At 40.8% G+C, this 24,547-nt stretch overlaps 1 protein-coding gene and 1 pseudogene across 1 annotated transcript in view; one reads left to right on the top strand and one right to left on the bottom strand.

Annotated features, from left to right (window-relative positions):
• Nucleotides 1–15,721, top strand: part of hsd20b2 (hydroxysteroid (20-beta) dehydrogenase 2) — a 20,329-nt gene extending 4,608 nt beyond the window's left edge. Inside the window, exons 3-11 of the mRNA XM_052093635.1 lie at nucleotides 320–395; nucleotides 704–814; nucleotides 9,628–9,695; nucleotides 9,796–9,840; nucleotides 9,992–10,026; nucleotides 10,106–10,187; nucleotides 10,928–10,993; nucleotides 11,063–11,212; nucleotides 11,865–15,721. Coding sequence (XP_051949595.1) covers nucleotides 320–395; nucleotides 704–814; nucleotides 9,628–9,695; nucleotides 9,796–9,840; nucleotides 9,992–10,026; nucleotides 10,106–10,187; nucleotides 10,928–10,993; nucleotides 11,063–11,212; nucleotides 11,865–12,002 — 771 coding nt within the window. The 3' untranslated portion in view covers nucleotides 12,003–15,721. The remainder of the gene's footprint in view (nucleotides 1–319; nucleotides 396–703; nucleotides 815–9,627; nucleotides 9,696–9,795; nucleotides 9,841–9,991; nucleotides 10,027–10,105; nucleotides 10,188–10,927; nucleotides 10,994–11,062; nucleotides 11,213–11,864) is intronic.
• Nucleotides 14,511–24,547, bottom strand: LOC127620377 (solute carrier family 12 member 9-like; annotated as a pseudogene).

Below are 24,547 nucleotides of genomic sequence, written 5' to 3'. Positions count from 1 at the left end.
CCCTAACAACTGGGCCAATTGGTTGCTTTGGAAGCCTGATTTGAGTCACTCAGCACGCCCTGGATTCGAACTTGTGACTCCAGGTGTGGTAGTCAGTGTTTTTACTTTATGAGCTAAATGGATTAGTGTGGATGTGGCCTAAATGACGACAAACTTTTTATATTTGTGTAAAACTTGTAAGCTGAACAATAAATAAAAAGGATGCCTAAAATCACCGTATTTACAATTTTCTCCATATACAGACACGGAATTGTCCAACCAGAAAGTGGCTTTAAATAGAGTTGTGATGTATGTTTGTGTATGTGTGTTTATATTTCAGCTTGCAAAACGAGGCTTAGACATTGTTCTGATCAGTCGCTCAGATGACAAGCTCCGGCATGTTGCCAAGGAAATAGGTGAGTTACAAAATGTGGAAGTGATTTAAAAAATTTAGTCCTTCAAGGAGTGAAATCTTTCATCAAAACAGAGAAAATCTTTTGTGTATTACTGTACCTTAATCATATGTTCGGAAGTGTAAAATTGTAAATCCTTTTTATAATTATAGTGTAATGAACATTATTTGCAATTATAAGGCAGAAAAAAACAGTCCTGTGTAAATCTTGTGTTTGTCTAGTCAAACCAGTTTTCTCTGAAAAAGGTTCTTGTTTTGACAGAACACAGATCTGTTTTGCTCTGTGCATAATTCTGTATGTGTTTGTTCCAGAGTCTCAGTACAAGCGGAAGACTCGTGTAATTCAGACAGACTTTACAGATGGCCATCCCATCTATTCAGCTATTGTACAGCAGCTAGAGGGCCTGGAGATTGGAATTCTGGGTAAGATATTTAGATAGCCAATACTAAATTAGCCAAGTAACAAAAATACATTTCTGCAAAATTCTCATGCATAAACCATTCTTCATGTAGAATATTTTTCTAAAACTCTCTAGTCACTTAGAGATAAAAAAATAAAACGTATACTTCATTCAAGCCCTAATCAAATCTTTCATTTACATTAAATCAATAAGCAGATGCCTGTATGAAAAGCAACTTAAAAATCAGGAACTTAAGCAATTTGTCATACAAAAGCCTACAATATCTACAGTATCGCACAGCAAAGTTCCAATAGCTAGAGTAGGAGAACATACAAAGAAAGTTAAATAAGAAGTGACTTATGCTTGTGGACTGGTTTAGTGCTCATGGAAGGGATATGTTTTCAGCAGTTTCTTGAATGATGAGATTGTCTTAAATAATCAGGTGGAGGTTGGAAGAGCATTCCACCACCGAGGAACCAAAAAAGTTAATGATCTGCAGAAAAACTTTGTGCTTTGTTTCGATGGAACCACAAGGCGCCAACGAGCGAAAGGGGACATGGACATAAGTGAGTTGAAGTAAGGGGGTGCTGTTCCATTGTCTGTCCTGAAGGCCAAAGACAAAGCCTTAAATTTGATGCGGACAGCTACAAGTAGCCATTGGAGTGAGATCAAGAGGAGTGTGACATCGTTGCTGGCTGCCATGTTCTGGAATATCTGGAGTAGGTTCATCATGCTAGTGGGGAAACTGGCCAACAAAGCACTGCAATAGTCAAGTCTTAAGATGATAAGAGCATGGACCACAAACTGAGTAGCATATTTAGACAGGAAGGGTCTAATTACCTCATGTTGTAAAGCACAAATCTAGATGATCGGGTGTTTGACGAGATGTGGGCGTGAAGTTTAGCTGGTCATCAAACACCACTCAAGTTCCTGACTGCCATTGTTGTTATTATATTGTTATATGGTATTGTTGAACCAAGATGAATAGTGAGGTTGTGGATAATAGATGGGTTGGGTGGGATAACTAGGAGTTCTGTAATTGCAAAATTGAGCTGAAGGTGCTGTTTTTCATCCATGCTGAAATCTCTGAATGGCAGGCAAAGATGGTGGGTTCATCGGGCTGGAACGACCGGTAGAGCTGCGTAATGGAATAGGCTCAAGAGGACAGGTTGTAGGATGGCTGGAAAGAAGAACTTTAGAAACAGTTCTCCAAGAGAGAAGAGAAAGAGCAGAACAGATGATAGGATATAGGGAGTGAACAGCTGCAGGTGTGTGGAACACTGAAAGGCCCACTGATGATCACTACCTTGTCAGTGAAAAAGTGGCATAGTCATCATCATCAGTCAGAGAAGTGAAAGATAAAAGCAGCTAGCAGAATTCTTAAGCGTTACTGATCTTATTCTGGTAATGGGTAAACTTGGAAGTAGTAACACTAGAGGAAAAATAGGAGAGAGCTTTGGTCAGCTTGGTCTTTCTATTGTGCCATGTCCTCTCTGCAGCCCTGAGCTTAGTTTGGTGGTCACAAAGTGCTTCAGAGTGCCTGGGGCTGGATGCACATGTTCGAGGTGAGAGGACAGACACTGTCAAGGCACGAAGTTAAGATAAAGCAAGGTGTATTTGTGGTTTTATTAGTGATACAGTTACTGGTGAGGATAAAATTGAGTTGTTTGTTGAAGGGGTGCAAATTCTTGTGAGGTCAAACAAGGTCAGAAGAGCTAGCAAGTGGATGTTGACGTAACCAAGCACCAACAGCAGAGAGCTGTCCTCAGGGAAAGAGTACAGCTGCATGTCTAGTTCTACGATGAAGTTGCTTAGTTGACTTGAAGGACGCTAGATGATAAAAAGTTAATTTTAGCTGGATGATTGGTAGAATTAGCATGATTTTCAAAATGTGTATTTTTGCAGAGAGATGAGAGAGGAGTGAATTTCCAGGTGTTGAAAATGAGCAAACTAGTTCCCCCATTCTGTCCAGTCAGGTGAGCAGTGTGGTGAAAGCAAAGTCGGTAGAGAGGGCTGATGGAGTTGCTGTGTTGTCTGCGAAGATCCATTAAAACTCTTTTTATTTCATCTTAAAGGGCCATTCAGTAGTTTTCTAGCTAGCATTAGCATTGCTCTTCTTCGTGTACATTAAGTACCGATACAACACTGGTGTTGCACGCTGTACTGCCATCTATTGACATGGATCAGCATGATTTGTCACTGCTGTCCCTGCCAGATCTGTAATATCATTTGCATCTGGAAAATGTCAGAGTTTGAGGTAATTTCTAATGTTATTTATTACTACTATAATATAATTGCTTTGCCTAAAAATAAACATCAGAATTCAAGCAAACAGACTTCTACAGTTAAGGACAGATTATTATTGTCCCTTATATCAATAACCTTTGGAGATGGTCTACGTTTCACTTTATTTCTAAAGAGAGTTATTACCTTTATTACAGAACTGCTTTGCGAAAAATAACCTAAATTATCTTGCAATACAGAATGTCCTGGTAAAGGATAGTTTAGAATAGTTTTTGATGATCAAATTTAGCATGTCCATACTTTTTGTTTCCAGCAACCAAAGTCATGGTTTACACAAAATACACAACAATCGCTGTGCCAAGCTACTTTACACTAAACGAATGAAGATGTATGCCATTTCATAAAGGTGGAGGTAGATGTGTTCCCCTTACTATAGCTGCGATAACAATTAAAATTAAATTACACGTTGCTTTCTGGTTGCGTTTGTAAACACTGCTCAAAACTGTCCATTACGTTGAATACATGTCATTTTAAAAGTTTTCTGTAAATTCTACTTATACTATTTTAGAGAGTGGTCTAAACAATTAATAATTCCTTACCTGTCCAACAAAAAAGAAGCAACTTTGGCATCACCACTCTTTCCAACTTGTGTATGCCGTACCAATGTTTACTATAGATTTTTGCCTTTGCCGATCTTTCTGTCTACTTGCTTCAGAAATGTTTCGTTCTTCAACAATACAGCTACTGAAACTCCTGTTGTCTCCGCTGCTTAAGCACAATAATAAGTATGTTCATTGTGTTCTTTTTCTTTACGTTCTTTCTAAGTGTATCTACATAGGCAGCAGCCAATTAGTGCGAGGATTTGCATCTTTGCCGACGTTTAGTGAAACACCGTGGGTCATGTTATTTCACCATGGTGAAACGCATTGATAGGGGAGACCCGCACTATTCATAACAAAAACACTTTATAGAAAATTATTACGAGTACAGTCTTCATCTCATATGAGTGACACAATTTATTTGTTAATGTGTAAAACAATTTAAACTAGCCCCAAATTACTGAATGCACCTTTAATAAACTATAAGCCATTCAAAGTTTTATTGACAGATGAGTGAGAGTATAGGTGAACCTGAGTGTATAATTTGTATATGCTTTCAGCACTTCACTGAAGCTTCCTGTTGAGTGTAATCTAGGTGAAACGAAGTTGCTGAATTAGGAGCTGTTCAGACAGAATTGTAGGGGTCTTGAAACACGTTTTTAAGCTGAAGTGTGTAATTTCTGCACCACTAGTGCCATCAAACGGAGTCACAAAAATAATTGTTTTTAATACAGCTTTCCGAATAGTCCCTGTGGCAGCGGGGGCGTGGTCAAGCGCCCGTCCGGGAGAGGAAAGCGGTAAGGGCGCTTACACCTGAGCTAAATTATGCCTAACACCTGTCTCTAATTCCAGTGAGCATGAGGAGAGCGGCATAAAAGCAGACACCGAGCCTCCAGTCAGGAGGAGACGACAAGCCAACTCAGTGCGCTTGATCAATATTGTGATTTGTAAAAAGAGAATTAAAAGCTTACCTGGTGCTGAACACCTGTTCCCTGTCCTCCTTCTTGTGGGAAGCTTACACTGGTGCCGAAACCCGGGAATTGTTCATCCAAGAATGGAGATGGGTCGCCCCGTAGAGTCCTCCCAGCTGACGGAGATCCTCCAGTCCCTCGCGGCACTACACCAGAGCCACCAACAAACCCTGCTTGAGCTCCGGCAGGACCAGGATCGCCGGTTTGTTGAGATCATGCAGGCTCAGGCAGAGGACCGGCACGCCATCCGGAGCCTCCTCAGCCAGGAGGCCGCGCCCGGCCACAGCCGCGACCCGGACACCCGCTCCACGCTGCCCCGCCCACGTTACAGAAGATGGGGGTAGCAGACGATCCTGAGGCCTTTCTGGATTTGTTTGAGCGGACGGCAGAAATCTGGGGCTAGCCGCATGAACAATGGGCAGCCCGCCTAGTTCCTCTCCTGTCCGGGGAAGCTCAACTCGCGGCTCAACAACTGCCGGCAACTAACCTCCTGGCCTATTCAGACCTAAAAAGAGCCATTTTGCAACGGGTCGGTCGGAGCCCGGAAGAGAATCGTCAGCTCTTCCGGGGCATGAAGTTGGAAAAGTCAGGTCGCCCGTTCGCATTTGCCCAACGGCTCCGGGACGCCTATCGGAGGTGGCTGCTCGGGGGGGACCGCGACGTCGAGGGTGTTATCGATCAGGTGGTACTGGAGCAATTTAGTCAGCGGCTGCCCCGGAAAACGGCGGAGTGGGTCCAGTGCCACCGCCCGGCGTCGCTGGAGGAAGCCGTTCGTCTCGCAGAGGACCATCTGGCGGCGATCCCGAGGGCGGACGAGCCCTCTTCTTCGTCTCTCTCTCTCCCCTTCCCTTGTGTCTGCCCTCGCCCCCTCCCCTTTGGTCTCTTCTTCTGTTCTCTCCCCAGGGCCCGTTCCTGCCCCGCGCAGGCGTGGAGGGTTCCAGAGACCAGCTTCCCGGCCTTGGGAGAATGTACCCTCCCACTCCCGTCTTTCAGCCGCTCTCCTCCTCAGGTGGGGAGCCCGCCAGCACTAAGTCGCGGCCGCAGCGCCTGGGCCAGCCTGTTGGAGCTGCGGAGACCCGGACCACTTCGGGATCAGTGTCCGCTGATGGAGGTGGGGGCGGTGGTGCGGGTCTCCGGCGTCCCGCAGGCTGCCCCTATCGGGCTGGAGCATGCCGGTTCGGTAAGGATCAGGGGGTATTTACCAAGCTTTGCTGGATACCGGCTGCAATCAGACCACCATCCACCAGCGCTTGGTTCAACCCGGGGCTTTGGGTTTAGCTAAACTGGTGAGGGTGAGGTGTGTGCATGGGGATGTTCACAAGTATCCCATGGTGACTTTGGTGATTAAATTCAGGGAAAAAAAACATAGTGTGGAGGCAGCGGTTAGTCCCGCCTCACCCATCCGCTAATCTTGGGTACCGATTGGCGAATTTTAAAGATATTTTAGAGGGTATTTGTGCGGATGGGTCCTGCATAAAGAGGTGTCGCGGTGTGCGATGCTTTGGCAGGGGAGGCGGAGCCGGGGCCGTCCTCGGCTGCTTCGGGATGGCGAGGAAAGGGGCGAGGTGGCCGCCCCTCCTCTCAGGGAATTCCCTGAGGGGACTTCCCTCTAGAGCAGTCGCGGGACCGAAACCCTTAAGCATGCTCTTGACCAAGTGAGAGTAATTGATGGTCAACAGCTCCGGCCGGGCATCGCCCTTTCATACCCATATTTTGCCATGATTAGAGATCGGTTATATAGAGTGGCGCAGGGCGGCTCAAACAAAGGAGGAAGTAACACAATTATTGGTTCCGCGGACGCCGGGAAATGGTTTCCAGGCGGCTCACTATAATCCTATGGCGGTCACCTAGGGGAGCGGAAAACACTTCTCCGTCTAATAGCCCGTTTTTATTGGCGGGCATTGGCGGTGGCGTCCGCAGGTGGTGTGCGGCGTGCGTGAATGTCAGCTGGTAAACCCACGGCCACCCCAAAAGCGCCATTGCGCCCTCTACCGTGTCGAGGTCCCCTTCGAAAGAATTGGGATGGACCTCGTCGGGCCGATAGAACGGTCAGCACGCGGACATCGCTCGTGTTAGTCCTAGTGGATTACGCGACGCGATATCCGGAAGCAGTGCCTCTGAGCAACATCTCCGCGCGTAGTGTTGCGGGGCACTCTTCAAGATAATCTCCGGGTGGGGATTCGAAAGAAATCCTCACCCGATCAAGGCACGACTTTTATGTCACGAACACTTCGCGAACTTTACGAGCTCTTGGGCATTAAATCGATTCAGCACTAGCGTTTACCATCCGCAGACTGATGGCCTAGTGGAGCGATTTAATAAAGCAGCTCAAGAACATGATTAAGTAAATTCGGTACCACGATGACGCTAGAAATTGGGATAAGTGGCTAGACCCCTGTTGTTTGCAGTATGAGAGGTCCCACAAGCCTCCACAGGGTTCTCCCCGTTTGAGCTGCTGTACGGGCGACGGCCCCGTGGTGTCCTTGGCGTCATCCGCGGCGTGGGAGGAGGACCTTCTAATAGCAAAAATGAAATTCAGTTAGTTCTCGATCTTAGAGCAAAACTCCACACACTGGGGCGATTAACACAGGAGAATTTGCTCCAAGCTCAAGCATGACTGTATGACAGGGGTGCTCGGCTACGGGAATTTGCACCGGGGATAAGGTACTCGTATTACTCCCAACATCGAGGCTCTAAATTACTCGCCAAGTGGCAAGGACCCTTTGAGGTCACCACGGCGAGTAGGGGATCTTGATTATGAAGTTAAGCGTACCGATAGAGGCGCGCGTCAAATTTATCACCTCAACCTCCTGAAATTATGGAGGGAGGAGGTGGCCTCTGTGGCGTTGGCCACGGTAGTTCGGAGAGGGCGGAGCTCGGACCGGAGGTAAACAAAGACTACAATCTTAACACTCCGGTTACTTGTGGAGACCAACTCTCACCGCGGCAACTCGCAGAGGTTTCCGAATTACAAAAGGAATTTGCGGATGTGTTTTCCCTCTACAGGGCCGTACAAACATCATACAGCACCACATCGAGACCGAGCGGGCGCGGTGGTGCGTTGCCGCCCTATCAGCTTACCCGAACATAAAAAGAAAATAGTGCGGGAGGAATTAGATGCGATGCTTGATATGAGCGTAACAGAGGAATCCCACAGTGATTGGTCCAGCCGGTTGTTCTTGTTCCCAAGAGTGATGGGTCTGTTCGATTCTGTGTGGATTACAGAAAAGTCAACGCGGTGTCTAAATTTGGCGCGTACCCAATGCCCCGTGTTGATGAACTGCTTCGATCGGTTAGGTACTGCTCGATTTTATTCGACCTTGGATTTAACAAAGGGTTATTGGCAGATCCCCTTGACACCAATGTCCCGTGAGAAAACAGCCTTCATAGCGCCGTTTGGATTACACCAATTTGTGGCGCTTCCTTTCGGTTTGTTTGGAGCGCCGGCCACGTTTCAGCGACTCATGGATCGGATACTCAGACCTCACACCGCGTACGCCGCTGCCTATTTAGATGATATTATCATTTATAGCAATGATTGGCAGCGGCACATGCAACATCTGAGGGCCGTCCTGAGGTCACTGCGGCGGGCGGGGCTCACAGCAAACCCTAAGAAATCTTGCGATTGGGCGTGTGGAGGTGCGGTATCTGGGGTTCCACTTGGGTCATGGCCAGGTGCGTCCCCAAATTGATAAGACACGGCGATTGCGACTTGCCCTAGACCTAAGACCAAAAAGGGGGTGAGGCAGTTCCTGGGGCTGGCTGGCTATTATAGAAGGTTTGTGCCTAATTATTCGGACGTCACCAGCCCGCTGACTGACCTCACTAAAAAGGGGCTCCAGATCCGGTTCAATGGTCGGAGCAGTGTCAACAGGCGTTTATGCAGATTAAAGCCGCACTTTGTGGGGGCAGCTTCTTCATGCACCTGATTTCTCTCTCCCTTTTATTTTGCAGACGGACGCTTCAGACAGAGGGCTGGGGGCCGTACTCTCGCAGGTGGCGGAGGGAGGCGCCCAGTGCTGTACATTAGCCGGAAGCTCTCTTTGAGGGAAACTAAGTACAGCACCGTGGAGAAGGAGTGTTTGGCCATCAAGTGGGCGGTCCTCACCCTCCGGTATTACCTGCTGGGGCGGGCCTTCACCCTCTGCTTGGATCACGCCCCACTCCAGTGGCTCCACCGCATGAAAGATACTAACGCCCGGATCACCCGTTGGTACCTGGCTCTCCAGCCCTTTAAATTCAAGGTGGTCCACAGACTGGGGTGCAGATGGCTGTCGCCGACTTTCTCTCCAGAAATGGGGGAGTGGTAGGCAGGCGGATGGTGCCCGGCCTGAGTCGGGTGGTGGGGGTATGTGGCAGCGGGGGCGTGGTCAAGCGCCCGTCTGGGAGAGGAAAGCGGTAAGGGCGCTTACACCTGAGCTAAATTATGCCTAACACCTGTCTCTAATTCCAGTGAGCACGAGGAGAGCGGCATAAAAGCAGACACCGAGCCTCCAGTCAGGAGGAGACGACAAGCCAACTCAGTGCGCTTGATCAATATTGTGATTTGTAAAAAGAGAATTAAAAGCTTACCTGGTGCTGAACACCTGTTCCTTGTCCTCCTTCTTGTGGGAAGCGTTACAGTCCCCACCGTCTGCTATTGATCGAACAAACACATAGTCCCTGCCAAACTCCTGCACATAATCTACTATTGGTTGAATTGTTGTTGCTTTGTCTGGCTGGATGGGCTGTCAAACAGAGCAATTTTATAGCGCTACAGAGACACAACATTTACAATTTTAATTTTTTTTATCTTTGAATACCTTATAGTTGTCTCTGTATATTAAGCTGGGATAGAAAGTATTTTAATATTGAAAAAGTTACACATTGTAGCTTTAAAAGCTGAATAAAACAACAACAACAACGCAACAGTCGGTTTAGGTGCAATGTTCCAAGACGTCCGTCTTTTTTTTTTTAAACGGGCACACAAACGCATTCTGCCTGAAAGCCTGCTTATTCATTCATTCTTTTTTTCTCCATAGTGAACAATGTAGGGATGAACTATATGGGAGTTCTGGCAAACTTTCTGGATGCTCCTGACACCGAACAGGTCTGAACTTGTATACACCACACAGCTCCACACTTTCTACTCTTTTGTTTTTGTATCTATGCAAATTTGAATTATATCTAGCACTTTCTTTTCTCTCCAGAGAATCACACAGGTGATAAATTGTAACATACTGTCCATCACTCAGGTAGGACAGTATACCAACCTATTTAAACATGATCTGTTCTGTCATGGATGTTTTGAGATTGCACTTGCATACATTACATTCCTCTAAACATTTAAAAATGCGAGTTAGGCAAGACAACAATGATGTTGATGATAATGTTTGCATTTTGCAGATGAGCAGACTCATTTTGCCAGGATTGGTTGAAAGGTAAACACGCAGCTGGTTCTGATAATATCTGTTAAATGAAGAACATCGTGTTTATGAGGACTTGTTTGTTTCCTCCAAGGGGAAAAGGTCTCATAATAAACATATCATCAGAGGCAGCCTCTCAACCCCAGCCAATGCTGACAGTGTATTCTGCCACTAAGGTACAAATTTATTACACACACACACACATACGCACTCGCACGCACAAACAAAATGTAAAATACTTGTATATGTAAATTAAGGAATAGTGGAGGGGTTTGGAGCACCACAGGGGAGATTGTATAAAGGCAGTATTTTCTATTTACTCAACCTAGTGTCGCTCCAAACCCGTATTTGATTTATTTTTCTGCGGAACACAAAAGTAGAAATGGTTTCATTCAATGATGGTTCGTAGTGACCAGGGTCTGTCGAGCTCCATAAAAGCAGTCTATGACTTGTGCACAATATTCCCAGTCTTCTCAAGTCATACGATAGTTGTTGACTCAATCTTCCCCTCCACCGAATCTTGCATCTAATCTGCAATCTACATACGCGAGAACCAATGGCGTTTTGGTGCCATTGGCATCAATGTACCATTTTTGAATCTTGATGTGGATGCAAAAATTACTTAACTTTGTGTAAAGAACAGATCGAAATGTATTGTATGGCTCAGAAGACTTGAAATAAAGCGCATGAGTCATTTGGACTACATTTATGGTGGTGTTTTGTGTTTTAAAGCTTGACAGGTCACTTTGCAGTATTATTGCATTGGAAAGAGTGGCGTAAATATTCTTTAAATTTGATTTACTTCTGTGTTCCACAGAAAAAATAGCAGTTTAGGAGAACAGATGATAGATCACCACCTAAAATATCACACTAACAAAAGTGACTTAAGTGTCTGTTCCTCCTTTCTTACATGTAGATATTTGTGACATATTTCTCTCGCTGTCTGAATGCAGAATATAGATCACGAGGAATCACTATTCAAGTAAGTCCAGTACTAGTAAACATCATGTACATTGCTTGCAAAACCTTTACTTCCTCTTTCTTTTCTCAGTGCGTAGCCCCGTTTATGGTCTCCACTAATATGACTCATAACTTGCCTGTGAATCCTTTAATAAAAAGTGCTGCTTCGTTCGCTAGAGATGCACTGAACACTGTGGGTTACACAACATTTACAAGCGGATGTATAACTCATGCACTGCAGGTAACCTCTACACTCTCACCTTTTGTAAAATTTAGGGTGACTGTTTGTGCATTACGTTTTTACCCACAATACACACTTCAACAATATATAAATGTACAATTTTAAGTTATTCACAAGTTTCCAACCAATGAATTTCCATGATTTTTTTCAGTCAAGTTAAGGATTATTATAAATAATTGTATTGCACTCACAAAGAACTATTTTTATTGTATTAATTTTTTTAACTGTTTGCCAGTATTTATAGGCATTTTATTTTATGGCATCTTTATATACATTACTTGTTTGTTTGCTCGCTTTGTTTTTTATTTTTCATTGAAGTAAATTTTGTTAAATGTAAAAAGAAAACTGCACTTACAATGCATTTTTTTCATATTGAGCAATTTCTCCAAAAAAAAAAAAAAAAAAAAAGTAGAAAATAATATACATTTATAGAACATTTTGGTTTAGGTTTTCAATGACTATTGGAACCCTGTTTACAAAGCCTAAACATTCACATAAAAACTAATTTGTGTGTTGATACACAACAAACAAGGTTGTGTGATAATTTTCTAGTAGCCGAGTTAGTCATGCCTAGATTCAGAAAAAATTGTGAATCTGAATATGTAATGAAATGTACCATTCTTACCATTCTCTTTTTTTTTTTTTTTCTCAGCACATTGCTCTGTGTATCTTTTTTCCGGGCTGGCTGCGTCTCTCTTCCTTTAGTGTGCAACGCATGGCACAATTTGCTCGCAGTGTTGAACCTCAAATTAAGAAGAGGATGGCAGAGACAAACAACAAAAAGGACTGACACAAGCACACTGTGTGGACTGCAGTGATGAACACACAAAAAGAGATACACAAACACATACACCAACCTCTGTATTTCTACTGAGGCAAACACACATATTTAGAACTACAGTGACACGTACACACAAACACATGTTCTGGTAGGTTGACAGATGCACACACACACACACACACACACACACACACACAAGTCACAGCTGCAGTGACACATTAGGTATGCAATACAAATAATGTTTATTCATGATTTTTATGCATAGGAATCAGGAGTCTTAATCAATAGGATAACGACTAGAGAGCTCCTCTTTTAATCTGTAATCTTTAAAATTGATTTATTTTCCATAATGTGATATGAAGAACAAGCACTAGAGTGATGGAATATAATTTAAATTTTTGCATAAAAAAATAAATAAATAAATAAATAAATGAGAGACAATAAAGGGAAAAATGCAATGTTTAGTTTAATAACATTCCTCTGCTTACAGACTCTACATTCAGTCATATGATTCAGCTATTGCATACAATGCAGTCCCATTTCTGGTCCTGTACTGAATACAGTAGCTTTATGTATACTGAAGTATATTAATGATGCACAATTTCAGATATAAGATTTTTTTATAGATATTCAGGATTCTGTGGAAACTGGACTGTGTGAAGTAATTTTTGCACACTAAAAATCAAAACACTGTAAACAACAAAAATACTTTTTATATATGAAATGTACAGAATGTAATGGCTTTTTTTAAAATGTCAGCATTCTTTGTGTTTTTGTTGACAAATACACAAATATGCAACACTCACAAACACATGTACGGACACACATTTGGTCCAAGAGACAAATATTAAAGTATTATTGAAGCCAATAGAGCTGTTCAGGTTGTAGTCCAAAAACTCATAAAGCTAATTGACCATGGGTTCCCTCTGGATTTTCCTATTAAGGTTTTTATTAATGCAGTTTTGTTTTTACAAGTCAAATAAGGTCTGTGGTAAACATTGATGTTACATGGATACATTTTCTTCTACAATATAAATTACACACTTTCATACCTCAAACGTGAATTTTGAACACAGGTGGCTTCAAAATACACGTTTGAGGTATGTAAGTGTGTAATTTACGTCCACATATCATCAAGTAATGTTTACCACAGACCTTATTTTACTCATAAATTCAAAAACCCCATTATAAAAACCTATAGGAAAATCCCAAAGGAAACCATGGCCAATTAGCTTACCGGGTTCGCCTACAAATTGACGTCACAGCTGAACAGCTCTTTGTCCATTTTCATTTCACAAAGACCAACGCAGACACAACAGTGAGAGGCACTTCTATGTTCATCGTCATTATTGGCCTTGACCAATCAGATTCAGCTACTGAGCACCAAGCTCCACCTTCAGCCCAGTCTGCACAACCATTAGCACTAACGGCACAAAGAGCTTGTACTGAGCAAACTGCAACAAATACACAAAATCAAATGAGAGGATGAAGCAATAAATTAATTATTTGCTTTCTTTATCAGCTCCACAAAGCGAGTTTTGAATTCTGAGTTCTTGCAACTATAAATAACGGAAATTAAAACTCAAGAAAATGCATTCCCTTTGTCTCCTGTATTATTCACATAAGGATATTTCATATAATAAATAACATCTATTTAACACTGTGAATGACAGCAAATAGACTGAGTGCACAGTGCAACTCAAGAGCTCTATAATCGTAAAGCTGTGATCAGAATTTCCCTATGACACCAACAATGACCCAAAATCATGAGGGCTTCTTATTGGCCTACAAGTTTAAACTGGATCACAATGGGTCAAAAAGGTCTGTTTTATGCCCAGAAATGATTTACACAATTCTTCAACTGTTCATCACAATTAACTGAAAAGATAACAAAAAGCAAACAAAAGTTGGTAAACAGGCTTGCTTTGCCCTAACCACTGAATTAGGGCAAATGATTGCCCAAATAATTTAAGACAAACTATTTCTACTTTAAAGTCAACAGTCATTTTCTCCACAAAGAATATTGCGCAAACATAAAGAATGGATTATAGGATCTGTTTCAAGATTAACAGTTACTGTCTTAAACTTGAATGAACATAATTAGCAATTCAATTATGACAGCAATCTCTTTTCCACAAACACTACACTTGCTGTTAGCAAGTGGAGGGTTTTGGAAAAGAAATCAAAACAACTGCATGCTGTGTCATGATTCTGGGCTATTTACACAAAGCAGTTAGTGTTGAAAGTGTAGTGAGTGACAATGATCAGCATTTTACAAGTGAATTATTAAATATTACCTAAAACACAAGGTCAACACCAATAACACACTCTATCCACTTTTGAAATAACATCTTTACCAAAAGCACATACTCTACCCGTTTATGTGCATTATCTGCCATTTGTTGAGGAGTTCTACAAAATAACCTTCAAAATAAAATGAACTTGTATTCAGCTCACTTTCATTTGTAGTTTCTGTCTCACTCTCTTACACACAAACATACCTTTTATTGTTATTTCTCATAGTTCAGTACATGTAACTGGTGTCAGCCCATGAATCATGAGAGTTGGGCCTAGATCTTGAGTTAGAGTGTCCAGCTGCATCAGATAATGCTGCGAGCCTGCGATTGGTCAGAACTTGAAGGTCGGTGGGGCAAATACAGGAAGCGAACTGCTGCCGTAGAACTATGTTTTTCCTCTTTTGTAAGTCGCTTTGGATAAAAGCGTCTGCCAAATGAAAACATGTAAATGTAAATGTTCAGGGCATTCACCACACACAGATATTCTTCTGATCCAGATTTTGTTTCCTCTTTTTGCATGTACTCTGAGCTTGTTCCTCTCAGCATGCATGTCACATTATCCCATGGCACAATCTTAATAGCAGCACGAATCCTCAGCTTCCTCAGCAACTCTCTAAATTGCTCCTCTTTAGCCAACCAACCCTCTTCTCCCGACACTGACTCCACACAGAGGAATATACGCTATTTTGCATGGTCCCACTTGCTGTGCCATGTTTAACACACACACCATCTGAAGCAGGAACAGACTGCACACATCTGCATAACTGGCACTGGCCGGGTACAGCAGGTTTGACGGCCACACATCGATGGTCTCCACATTGTTGCCTCCCCTTATGTATGTGATGCCCTTGCTCTCAGGTGGCAGCTCGAAGAAGTACCGCCCTAAACAAACATTCTTGCCCATTTTGATGGCATCACAAATAATGCTCACATACTCTTCAACCTGCAGCTGCCGAGGGCTCTCGGCATGCCGCACTGGTGAAAAATGGGCCTGTAAGGATGGAAGGTCCAATCCAAAATGATCCCCTTCATCCGATCACCCTCGCAAAAGACAAGGTCCTGCAGGAAATAGTCCTCTGGGTAACAGTTGTCATAGGAGCCCAAGACCAGGGTATTAGGCTTCATACCTCCTGGAAAAGATATTTGGTACTAATAATACGTAAAAGAAATGGACTGAGTGACACAGACAGGCAGGTGATATTAGGGTAATCTTGGACATTTGGTATTGTGGTACACCTAAATTTTGGTGTTTACATTACTTTCTACCTCAGAAGCAAGCCTGACAAATCTGTCAAAATTAACAATTTAACTCATGCAATTACTTTAAAATGTTTATAGTGTTTTCATTTTCGAATTTACTAATTTTCACGTTACATTCTGACATTTTATTCAGCTCTCTGTGAGTGCTAAACACTGGTTGGAATAGGGCAGAATCTTTGCGCTGTGTCCAGGGTCCCTACACTGATGCACACACCTCAAACACACACAATTGGGATTCCGCGTCAATGATCAAGTGATGAAGGACCACTTAACCGATGGGACTTGTCACATACACACGACCCACTGAATTGAAGCATTACCCTGACGTCACATTCCAGACAATTTGGATGAAGTATCACTACATTCACAGTGCCAGCAGTAAAAGCAACACAAGAGGTTCTCTGCAAGCGATTTTCATGTGAAGCAACAAATCATGTAAATGTGGCTTCACTATTACTGCAGCAAATTGGATAGCACCTATTAATATTGTGGAATATGTGGGCTGAAAAGACTGAATGCCCATTGAAACAAAGTGCAATCTGCGTGGTCTAGATATTTCAATTAGATAACCTCCCACTTTGAATTTTGGGAAATGTTTAATGTTAGTTAAATTGGTGCTATTTTAGTACATTTCTATTTTTATACTGTGGAATGCTTTGTTTAGAAAATGTTAAAACAATATTGCTACATATTGTTTTTTTTTACTAAGAAGGAACTAAATGCCCCCGTGACCCTGTACACAGGATAAGCGGTTGACGATGGATGGATGGATGGATGGAACTAAATGCATTTTAACAGAAAAGGTGGTATAGTCAAATTTCAGCAATTTCAAACTATGTGAATAATTATGCAAATAACTATGAAAAATCATGTGATTAACTATTTTAAATCGACTGACAGCACTACTTACAATCATTTAAACATGTATCAAGCATTATAAAATGGACAGTTCAAGCCCTGGATACTGATTGGGAACACTCACAAGCAGCTATTTTCTATTAATACAAGCAGGGTCGTATGATGTATATAATGTATACTGCTCTGGGCCCATGTTTGTTTAATTTATTTGTTGTTTCTCCATTATCCATTTTTTACAATTGTTTTGTCAGTCCAGCAACTCAGCCAGGTAACTCCGCCCCTTCCACTGTACAGCAAGCCGCAAAGGCTGAGTGCATGAAGTGTCCAACATTCCACACTCTGTTTTGAAGACTAATATGTTTTGTATTTAAGATTAAACAACATGAGAAAAACTGTCCTGAAAACCTGAGCTCTTGAAATAATGGTGTATAATGAATATACTTAAGTTAAGTTAGTATTAGACTCTGTTGTGGATTCCTCTTGTTTAGACAGTTTAGGATGCGTTAGGATATTGAGTTACTTTTTTCGGTCACATTTTCATCAACAGTATGTTTTAATTAAATCCATTTGATTATCATCATGAGGAGTCTTTTTCATCTAGTCTTTGATTTCGATTCATAAAGTAAAATAAACGCTGGCTCCAAACCCATATGACGTTTCCTCCATGTAATATGCAGAAAATTTGCTTCGGTCAACATTCTCTTTCATCTTATAGAAACAATATGCAGTGAAAATGTTCCTTTTTGGATGAACTATCCCTTATTCTTTTCTAGGTTATGTAATTGGTATTTGCTAAAAGCTTTTGTTGATCTGAAGTGTTGGGCTGACAATTAAAAGTGCAAACAATGTCCCAGATTACCCTTATTCACCATTGGTCATATCAAAAGTGTTAATTTACAGCAATCTTCAAATAAAGATCAGCAAAACCAAATCATATAATTTTGCTCAACTCTAACCTATTCCAGTAATGCGAAGCATGTTTTGAGTGCCCTGCCTGACAGAGGGAGAGAGATTCAGATCCACAAAGGCCTTCACACCTAATTTATCCACCAGACTAAGTCAGAAATTATACTGTGGCTGCACTGGGTCTGCCAGCAACACATCTGTGAGAGAGAAAGAAATGAAGTTTGGTCATTTAAATTGTGTAATTTGTTTCCTTCCCATCAACCTTGCATTCTTAGAACAATTGTGCAACAACCACATGAGGAAGACTGTATCTTAAGTTCATAAACTCTAAAGAATAGTAAGTCATCATTGACGGCCACACGTTAATGGTCCTCAAACTATCGCCTCCCCTTATGTACGTGGGGGTGGATGAACTTGAGTTAACACAAGAGATTATAATGGAATGTGAAGTCTTAACACTTTACCAAATACATCTGGCTTTTATAGACGAAGTCTCCTCAAATGCGTCTACCATGACCACTTTTGTACATGTATATGGAAATATGAAAATGTACTATTAAGTCTGTATATAACTTGACTATTTGCTTATTAATCTTCATCTAACCAACCAAGATTAAAACCATTGTTTTAGTGCAATGGTTGATTGACAGGCAAGTAGACAGCCCTTTCCTGTTGTCTGAAGTGCATCAGAATGCAATGGTTTACACCAAAAAAAGTGATGTGGTCATTGTCATATTTGACTACCACTGAAAGTGGCTTAGAAAACGTTTGTACCTCATTTACACCTGTATTTTGCTCTGACTACGTGTGATTTAATTGTCCAAATGGATGTTAATACTATGAGCCTTGAGAAACAATGTTGTTATTATACAAATACACCCTGACCCTGTTACCCCCTGGGATCCCACCGATCTGCACATGTCCCAGGACAAACAGTCCTCCTTTCTTCAACTGGTTGACAAAGCAGATGAGCTGACAGGAGGAACATGGGTTTGCCACCATCAGTAAAACCTGCGGCTGCCAGAACTTCACATGATCCTTACTGGAGTCTAACATCAGCAGGTACTTCCTCACCTGAGAAAAGGAAAGAACATCTCATGCCGTTAAAGTTCTTTGCATATGAGGAGTTGCACGATTACTGATTTGTAACAGTTGACTAGTTGAGCACATCCCCATTGATGTTGATACATTGCACTGTTTAACAGAGCAACTCAGTAACAGCCACCTACACAAATCAGATGGAAAGCGACTAGTTGACTTCAGGCTGACAGTGTAGACTACATTTGTCTGTGCAAACCCCTAGTGCATAGACATGTTTTGTGTGTAAGTGTACATGCATAAAATCATTTTCTTAACCAATATTTGCCTTGTTTTCCAGTACAAATATGTAAACATCCTTAAAACAAGATGCATTTACTTGAGTAGCAAAACTGTGCAAGATAAACAAACAAACAAACAAAAAAAAGACTTAAAATTTAGTGAGTTTTATGTTTGGAGCAAAAAAATAAAATAAAAATAGTATATATATTCTCTAAGATTTCAACATGTATGCTTAAATGAGCAAATGGTTACAAAAATAAACTTAATTCAACAGATATTATATTCTGGAATTCTTTTAGAAATTGTACTTCTCAAATAAGTATTGGAAAACAAGATAAAAATGCTGATTTAAAACATGATTTTAGTAACTGTATCCTGTATACTGTAGGTACATGGTGAAAGATGAGTGCTTGGCTGATGTAGCCCCAGCTGCTGGTGGGAGAGCGGAAGTGCAGGAAGAGTAGGAGCAGAAGCAGCAGTACAATACTAGCTGAGGAATACACTGGGTTTACACAAACATCATGACCACACAGCTTACAATTACCAACAAACATGTGTGCCAAGAATAAAACTGAAATGTTGGCCTGGAAAGAGAGAGAAAGAGAAACACAGAAGAGAGAAAGAAGTATCAGTAAACAAATGTGAAGACAATTCAAGTTTGTTCCATCTAGATTTGATAAAACATTTCAGTAGTAGATACCAACACCACAGAAATTTCACAATTCTCAACTGTAATTTCAATATCACAGCAAAGCTAATATAATTTATATACCTAATAACGCCTGTTTAAATGATCTTGGCACTCTTAGGTTACTTCATGCTGATAGCACATGACACTAATGCAATTGACAGAGTTACTACCACTAATCATGACAATATTATTAACAAAGTTGACTGAATATAGCACTTTTAGACAATTCTACATGTAAACAAAACAAGCAAACCAAACAATTATAACAATAAGCACAATATACTTACTATACAGGCAATAATGGAGCCAGAGTCAACAGTATAGTTCAGAGTGATGGTATCAGCAGGATTTGATACAACAGACAGTTAAAACAGAATAAGTAAAAGTGGAAAGATAATAGTCAAAACAAGAAGGGGTCATGAAACTGTCAAGTCCTGCAGCTCTCACGGCCTGGATCACAGATAAATGGAGTGATGACAAACAGCAAGCGCTAACACAAGACGGTCAACAGCCAGAAGTGAGCTCACAATCGAGTCGTAGCTACACGGTCACAATTTGTTTGGATTAAATCCAAGAATGTCCATAATATGGATGTGTGTAGTATGAGATGGAGAAAAACACAGACTAAATGTAACAAAACAGAAGCTAAATAAGCATCTTCAGTATAAAGGTAATGGAAATGGGGTAAGTAGAGTCCAAAACCAAAAGTACTACTGGGACCGATGGGATGAGTAAAAGCCTGCTAAAATTTAATTTTATATCAAATTTTTTGGGGACTTTGTACTGTACTGATATTTCACCCATAGATTACAAAACACACTTTGTGCAGTACCTACAGTTTGGAGCTGAGGCCCATTCCAGAGCCAGGCAGGCCAAATCCATTGCAGCATATGCCAACAGGTAAAACACTGTCACAATGCCAGCAATCACATTTAGCTGTCCTGCAAATAGAGTACACTACAACAGACACTTTACAAGTTGTCAGAAATCTCATTCGACAACACATGCGCACAGGTCCGAGTACCTGCACCAAGCCCCAGGTATACAGCACGGACACCCAAGTACTGTCTGGCTTAAGTTTGTTTTCTGTTCTGACTAGAGTAAAATCAAGAAATTATAATGAAAATAAATCATAATTTCTGCCATTACACATAAAAACGTATCAAATGGAGCGGTTTTATTTGATAGATATTACGGTTTCATTTTCTGTTAATGCATGATTTTCTGTAGAGCTGCTTTGAAACGATGCGTGTTGTGAAAAGCGCTACACAAATAAAAATTATTTGACTTGATATGTTGTGACACTAAATTGTTTCTGTGGCTATTGTATGTCATTAAGTTTTGAATGGCCAAATACTTGAATATGTTTGTGGAGAACCTGTATTTGCTCACAGATAACATCTCAGAAGGACATCAGAAGGGTAAAAGTCTAGTTTTGTAAACTTTTATTTTTTATTTTCGGGTCTCAATGGTCAACATTCAACAAATGCAATAACTTTATTTGTCACCCAGTACATTATAAGAATCGTTGCTATGTGGTAGTTCGCATGTCACAAGGATGCTAGCGGATTTAAGTTATGACACAGACTGACCAATCTGCGTGTGAAAATGATTTATGATAAGTCACGCTATAGCAAATACATTATTCTTATCATTTTATACAGTTATCCACAGAATCTGAAAATTGTGAACGGATGTTTTCAATTTTACAATTTTCTGTCATTATAATCCTATGGTGTGCAAAACAATAACATCTGTTTTATTTGCAGTGGAAATGGAAAATTTTTACCATAATTCAATTCTCAAAATGAATATTTTTGGAACGGTGTTAATTTGACACAAAAATACATACAAAAACATTAAAAGAAAGGCTTGATTTCAGAAGAATAATGATTGCAAATGAGTGTAAAATGATCTTTTCACTTAAAACATGTCCTTTTTACCTTTTGCATAGAACACATGACCTCTCAGACCACATAACAGTCTAGAAAATGTGACAAAAATCAAGTTACATTTCAAATTATTAACAAATTGAATACTTTCTTAGGAACCATGAGTATTTAATGATTTTAGGTATTTGCTCACTATTTGTTTCCCCTAACATTCCTTGCATAGATATAAACCAAGCCAAGACATATTAGCATCTAAATATTAGTGTCCAGCCTAAAAGACATCCCTTAAACCAAACCAAAACACACTCACCAAAAAGCTGGTCCAGAGCAACAGCATGGAGGATTCGAGAAGCTCCAATCATAGAGCACATAGCAGATTATCACAAACGGGGGCCACACATTCACTCACTGAAACACAACGGAATCATTGATTAACAATAACCCGAGAGAGAAAAAAAAAGAGAGAAAAGGGGGAATAAGAGAAAATTGAATGAGAGGTAGAACAAAGGCTACACTTATAGTATCAAAGCACTGTGTAAATGCATAAGGTTTTCATTGCGACTACATAGTCATTGATGGCACCTCTCACATGTAGAGCTCAAGAGTAGGAAGAGTAGCAAATAGACAGTGAAGGTATATGACACAGCTATGATGGTCCCTTTAGGTATAGACTCACTCTATACCTGAAAGGTTTTTCAGCTCAACTGAAAGTGAGAAATAAATCAAATGAGATGTTTATGACACTTCTAAATTGTTATCAACACTGTAAAAGGCACCATGATAACAAAAAAAAAAAAAAGGAGGAAGTGATCAGAGTGGTGTCCTCTTTGGTTTTGTACCTGACATGTTGGCGCCCGCCATGATGCCTGTGCAGCTAGTGAACATCACCGCAAATACAGTGGCGAAAGACATCATTGTGTTAGTACTGTAGTCCAGAGAGTATTGTGCTATAAGGAGACATTTGAAAATCCATGCAAGTGCAGTATTGTGTTAGAATATTTTACATAACTATCCATAGCCTCCATTAACATCATTACAACAATCACCATACATTGTATTGATCATCATTTTACTAACGTTCAAAGTTGTTCTTTAATGTTGTGCCATTGAAGCCTGTGTAACTGGGGTTGACAGTGATGGTGTGATTGTTGCCGTACATGTGTGTGATGTTGAAGCTTTGTGGTTTGAGTATCAGTGTGCTGCTGATGATGGAGATCACTGACACTGTCACCACAAGCAGAATGACAAAAGAGGTTTTGGCATAGATATGAGCACCGACCAGACACACCACCAGACAAAGCAACAGCACTAAATAGGAGTACAACACTGTGTACAAGTAATCCTGCGGCAACACTCACAACCCCTGTGACACAGCAGAGCCTGAGGAGATAATAATAAAATAAAAAGACAAGCTTCAATGCAAAAAGATAGGTCGCTGTCAGATGGGCCCTATATTGTTAATTTAATTTTGATGCCAAACCAATGATAAACATCACAACTAAGTATAAGTAGCACAGATCGTGTCAAAAGGTGAAATTTCAGAGAAAATAAGCCACATTTTTTTGTTAGTCAGCAGTGATAAATCAGTATAAATAATATTGTCATATATAGTAGTATGAATAGTATAAAACTGGCCTCACAGACTCATTAGTACAGTGTTTTTAAATGATTACCTGGATCCTTCCCAAAGAGTACATACACTCCACAGGCACACACCTTAGACATCAGGCCAATACTGCCTCCAAACTCTGGTCCCAGAGAACGACTGATCATGACTAAGATTAAAGAGTTAAAGGAATAATCTGGGTTCAATACAAGTTCATCTCAATTGAACAGCATTTGTGGCATAATGTTGATCACCCGTCTTTTTCTTTAAAAAATAAATAAAAATCAAGGTTACAGTGAGCAACTTAAAAATGGAAGCTAATTGGGCCAATTTTTGGAGAGTTTAAAAGACAGAAATATGAAGCTTATAATTTTATAAAAGCACTTACATTACAGCTCAAATAATACACACGTTTATACAGAAGAATTAAAGTAGTTTTTCTGGGATTAGTTTTTAAGGAGTTACATTGTCATGCAACGAAGTTGTAAAATTGGAAACAACTTTATGCAGAAAATGTTAGTAAGTGAGTTCATGACACAAAAATCATGTTAAAGTGCGAATTGTTTACATCTTGTAGCTATACTTTTGAAACTGTGTATTTTAACGTTTAAAGATTGGCCCAATTTACTTCCATTGCAAGTCATTGTAACCTAGATTTTCTTTTTAAAGAAACAGAGTTTCATTACAGTCAATTTAGGGTTTAGCTACAGCATTATGTCATGGCAACACAGTTATAAAATTGGATATAACTTTATACAGAAAATGTTGCAAGCGAAGTGGCTATATTTTTAAAACAGATCGACCCCATTCACTTCCATTGTAAGCACCTAACTGGATTGCAGGTTTTTGCTTTTATTAAAGAAAAGAGGGATGAGTCGAAATGTATTTTGTGGTAATCGACGTTAAGCCACAAATGCTGTCGATTTTAAAAGCTTAACTTGTATTGAACCCGGTAAATATCAAAAACCACCCATAGTTAAGTCTGTAAGACACTGCAATTAAAAACATAATGCAAAGGCATTGGTTAAGGATAAGGATGCAATTTTCAAATGTTTCCTGGGCCATTTGGCTTATTTAGAGGGGTTTGGGGTACTTCTTAAACCAGCTAAGACCACACACATTTACACTATTAATTAATTTTAAGACCGGGGACCCTGAACATCTCAGTGAACGCTTCGAATGAACCGCTTTAAAAAAAAATAATAATAATAATCTCTCTGTCCGGGAGCGGAAGTAACTGCCCATTTGCTCATCTGCACCCGAAGTACGCGGTTGAGCGAGTGTGTTATGATCCTTATATACAATAATATGACTGTTAAATTACTCCGCTATCTCACAGCAACAAAACAATAACAGTAGTTTGAATAAAGTAGGATGCGTTCATACCAGAAAAGGCAACTGACCTTTTTGGAAAAGGCATCATCTCGTGCAAGCTAATGTGTAATGTTTTCATTGAACAATATATCAGGTCAGTTTTCAGGTCGGTGGTGGAAAAGTGTGATTACAACATACCTGTCCTTGTGATAACCAGCAGCCACGACAATCTCAACCTGGTATGTATAACTTCTGCTTTTTGGAAGAAACTACCCTAAGGAATCAAATCTGGTCCTGTCGAAAATGTGGATGCAGGATGTTCCGAATCCGATGTGTCATCAGAGCATCATGTTGAGTTGGTGTGGCTTTAAAGAATAGCAGGTATACGTTTTTCGTCTGCAGCGTCAGGT

This window comes from Xyrauchen texanus, chromosome 3 (assembly GCF_025860055.1).
Source record: "Xyrauchen texanus isolate HMW12.3.18 chromosome 3, RBS_HiC_50CHRs, whole genome shotgun sequence".
NCBI lineage: Eukaryota > Metazoa > Chordata > Actinopteri > Cypriniformes > Catostomidae > Xyrauchen > Xyrauchen texanus.
Note: the sequence above shows the minus strand (reverse complement) of the source record. Positions and strands in the feature narration are given on the sequence as shown.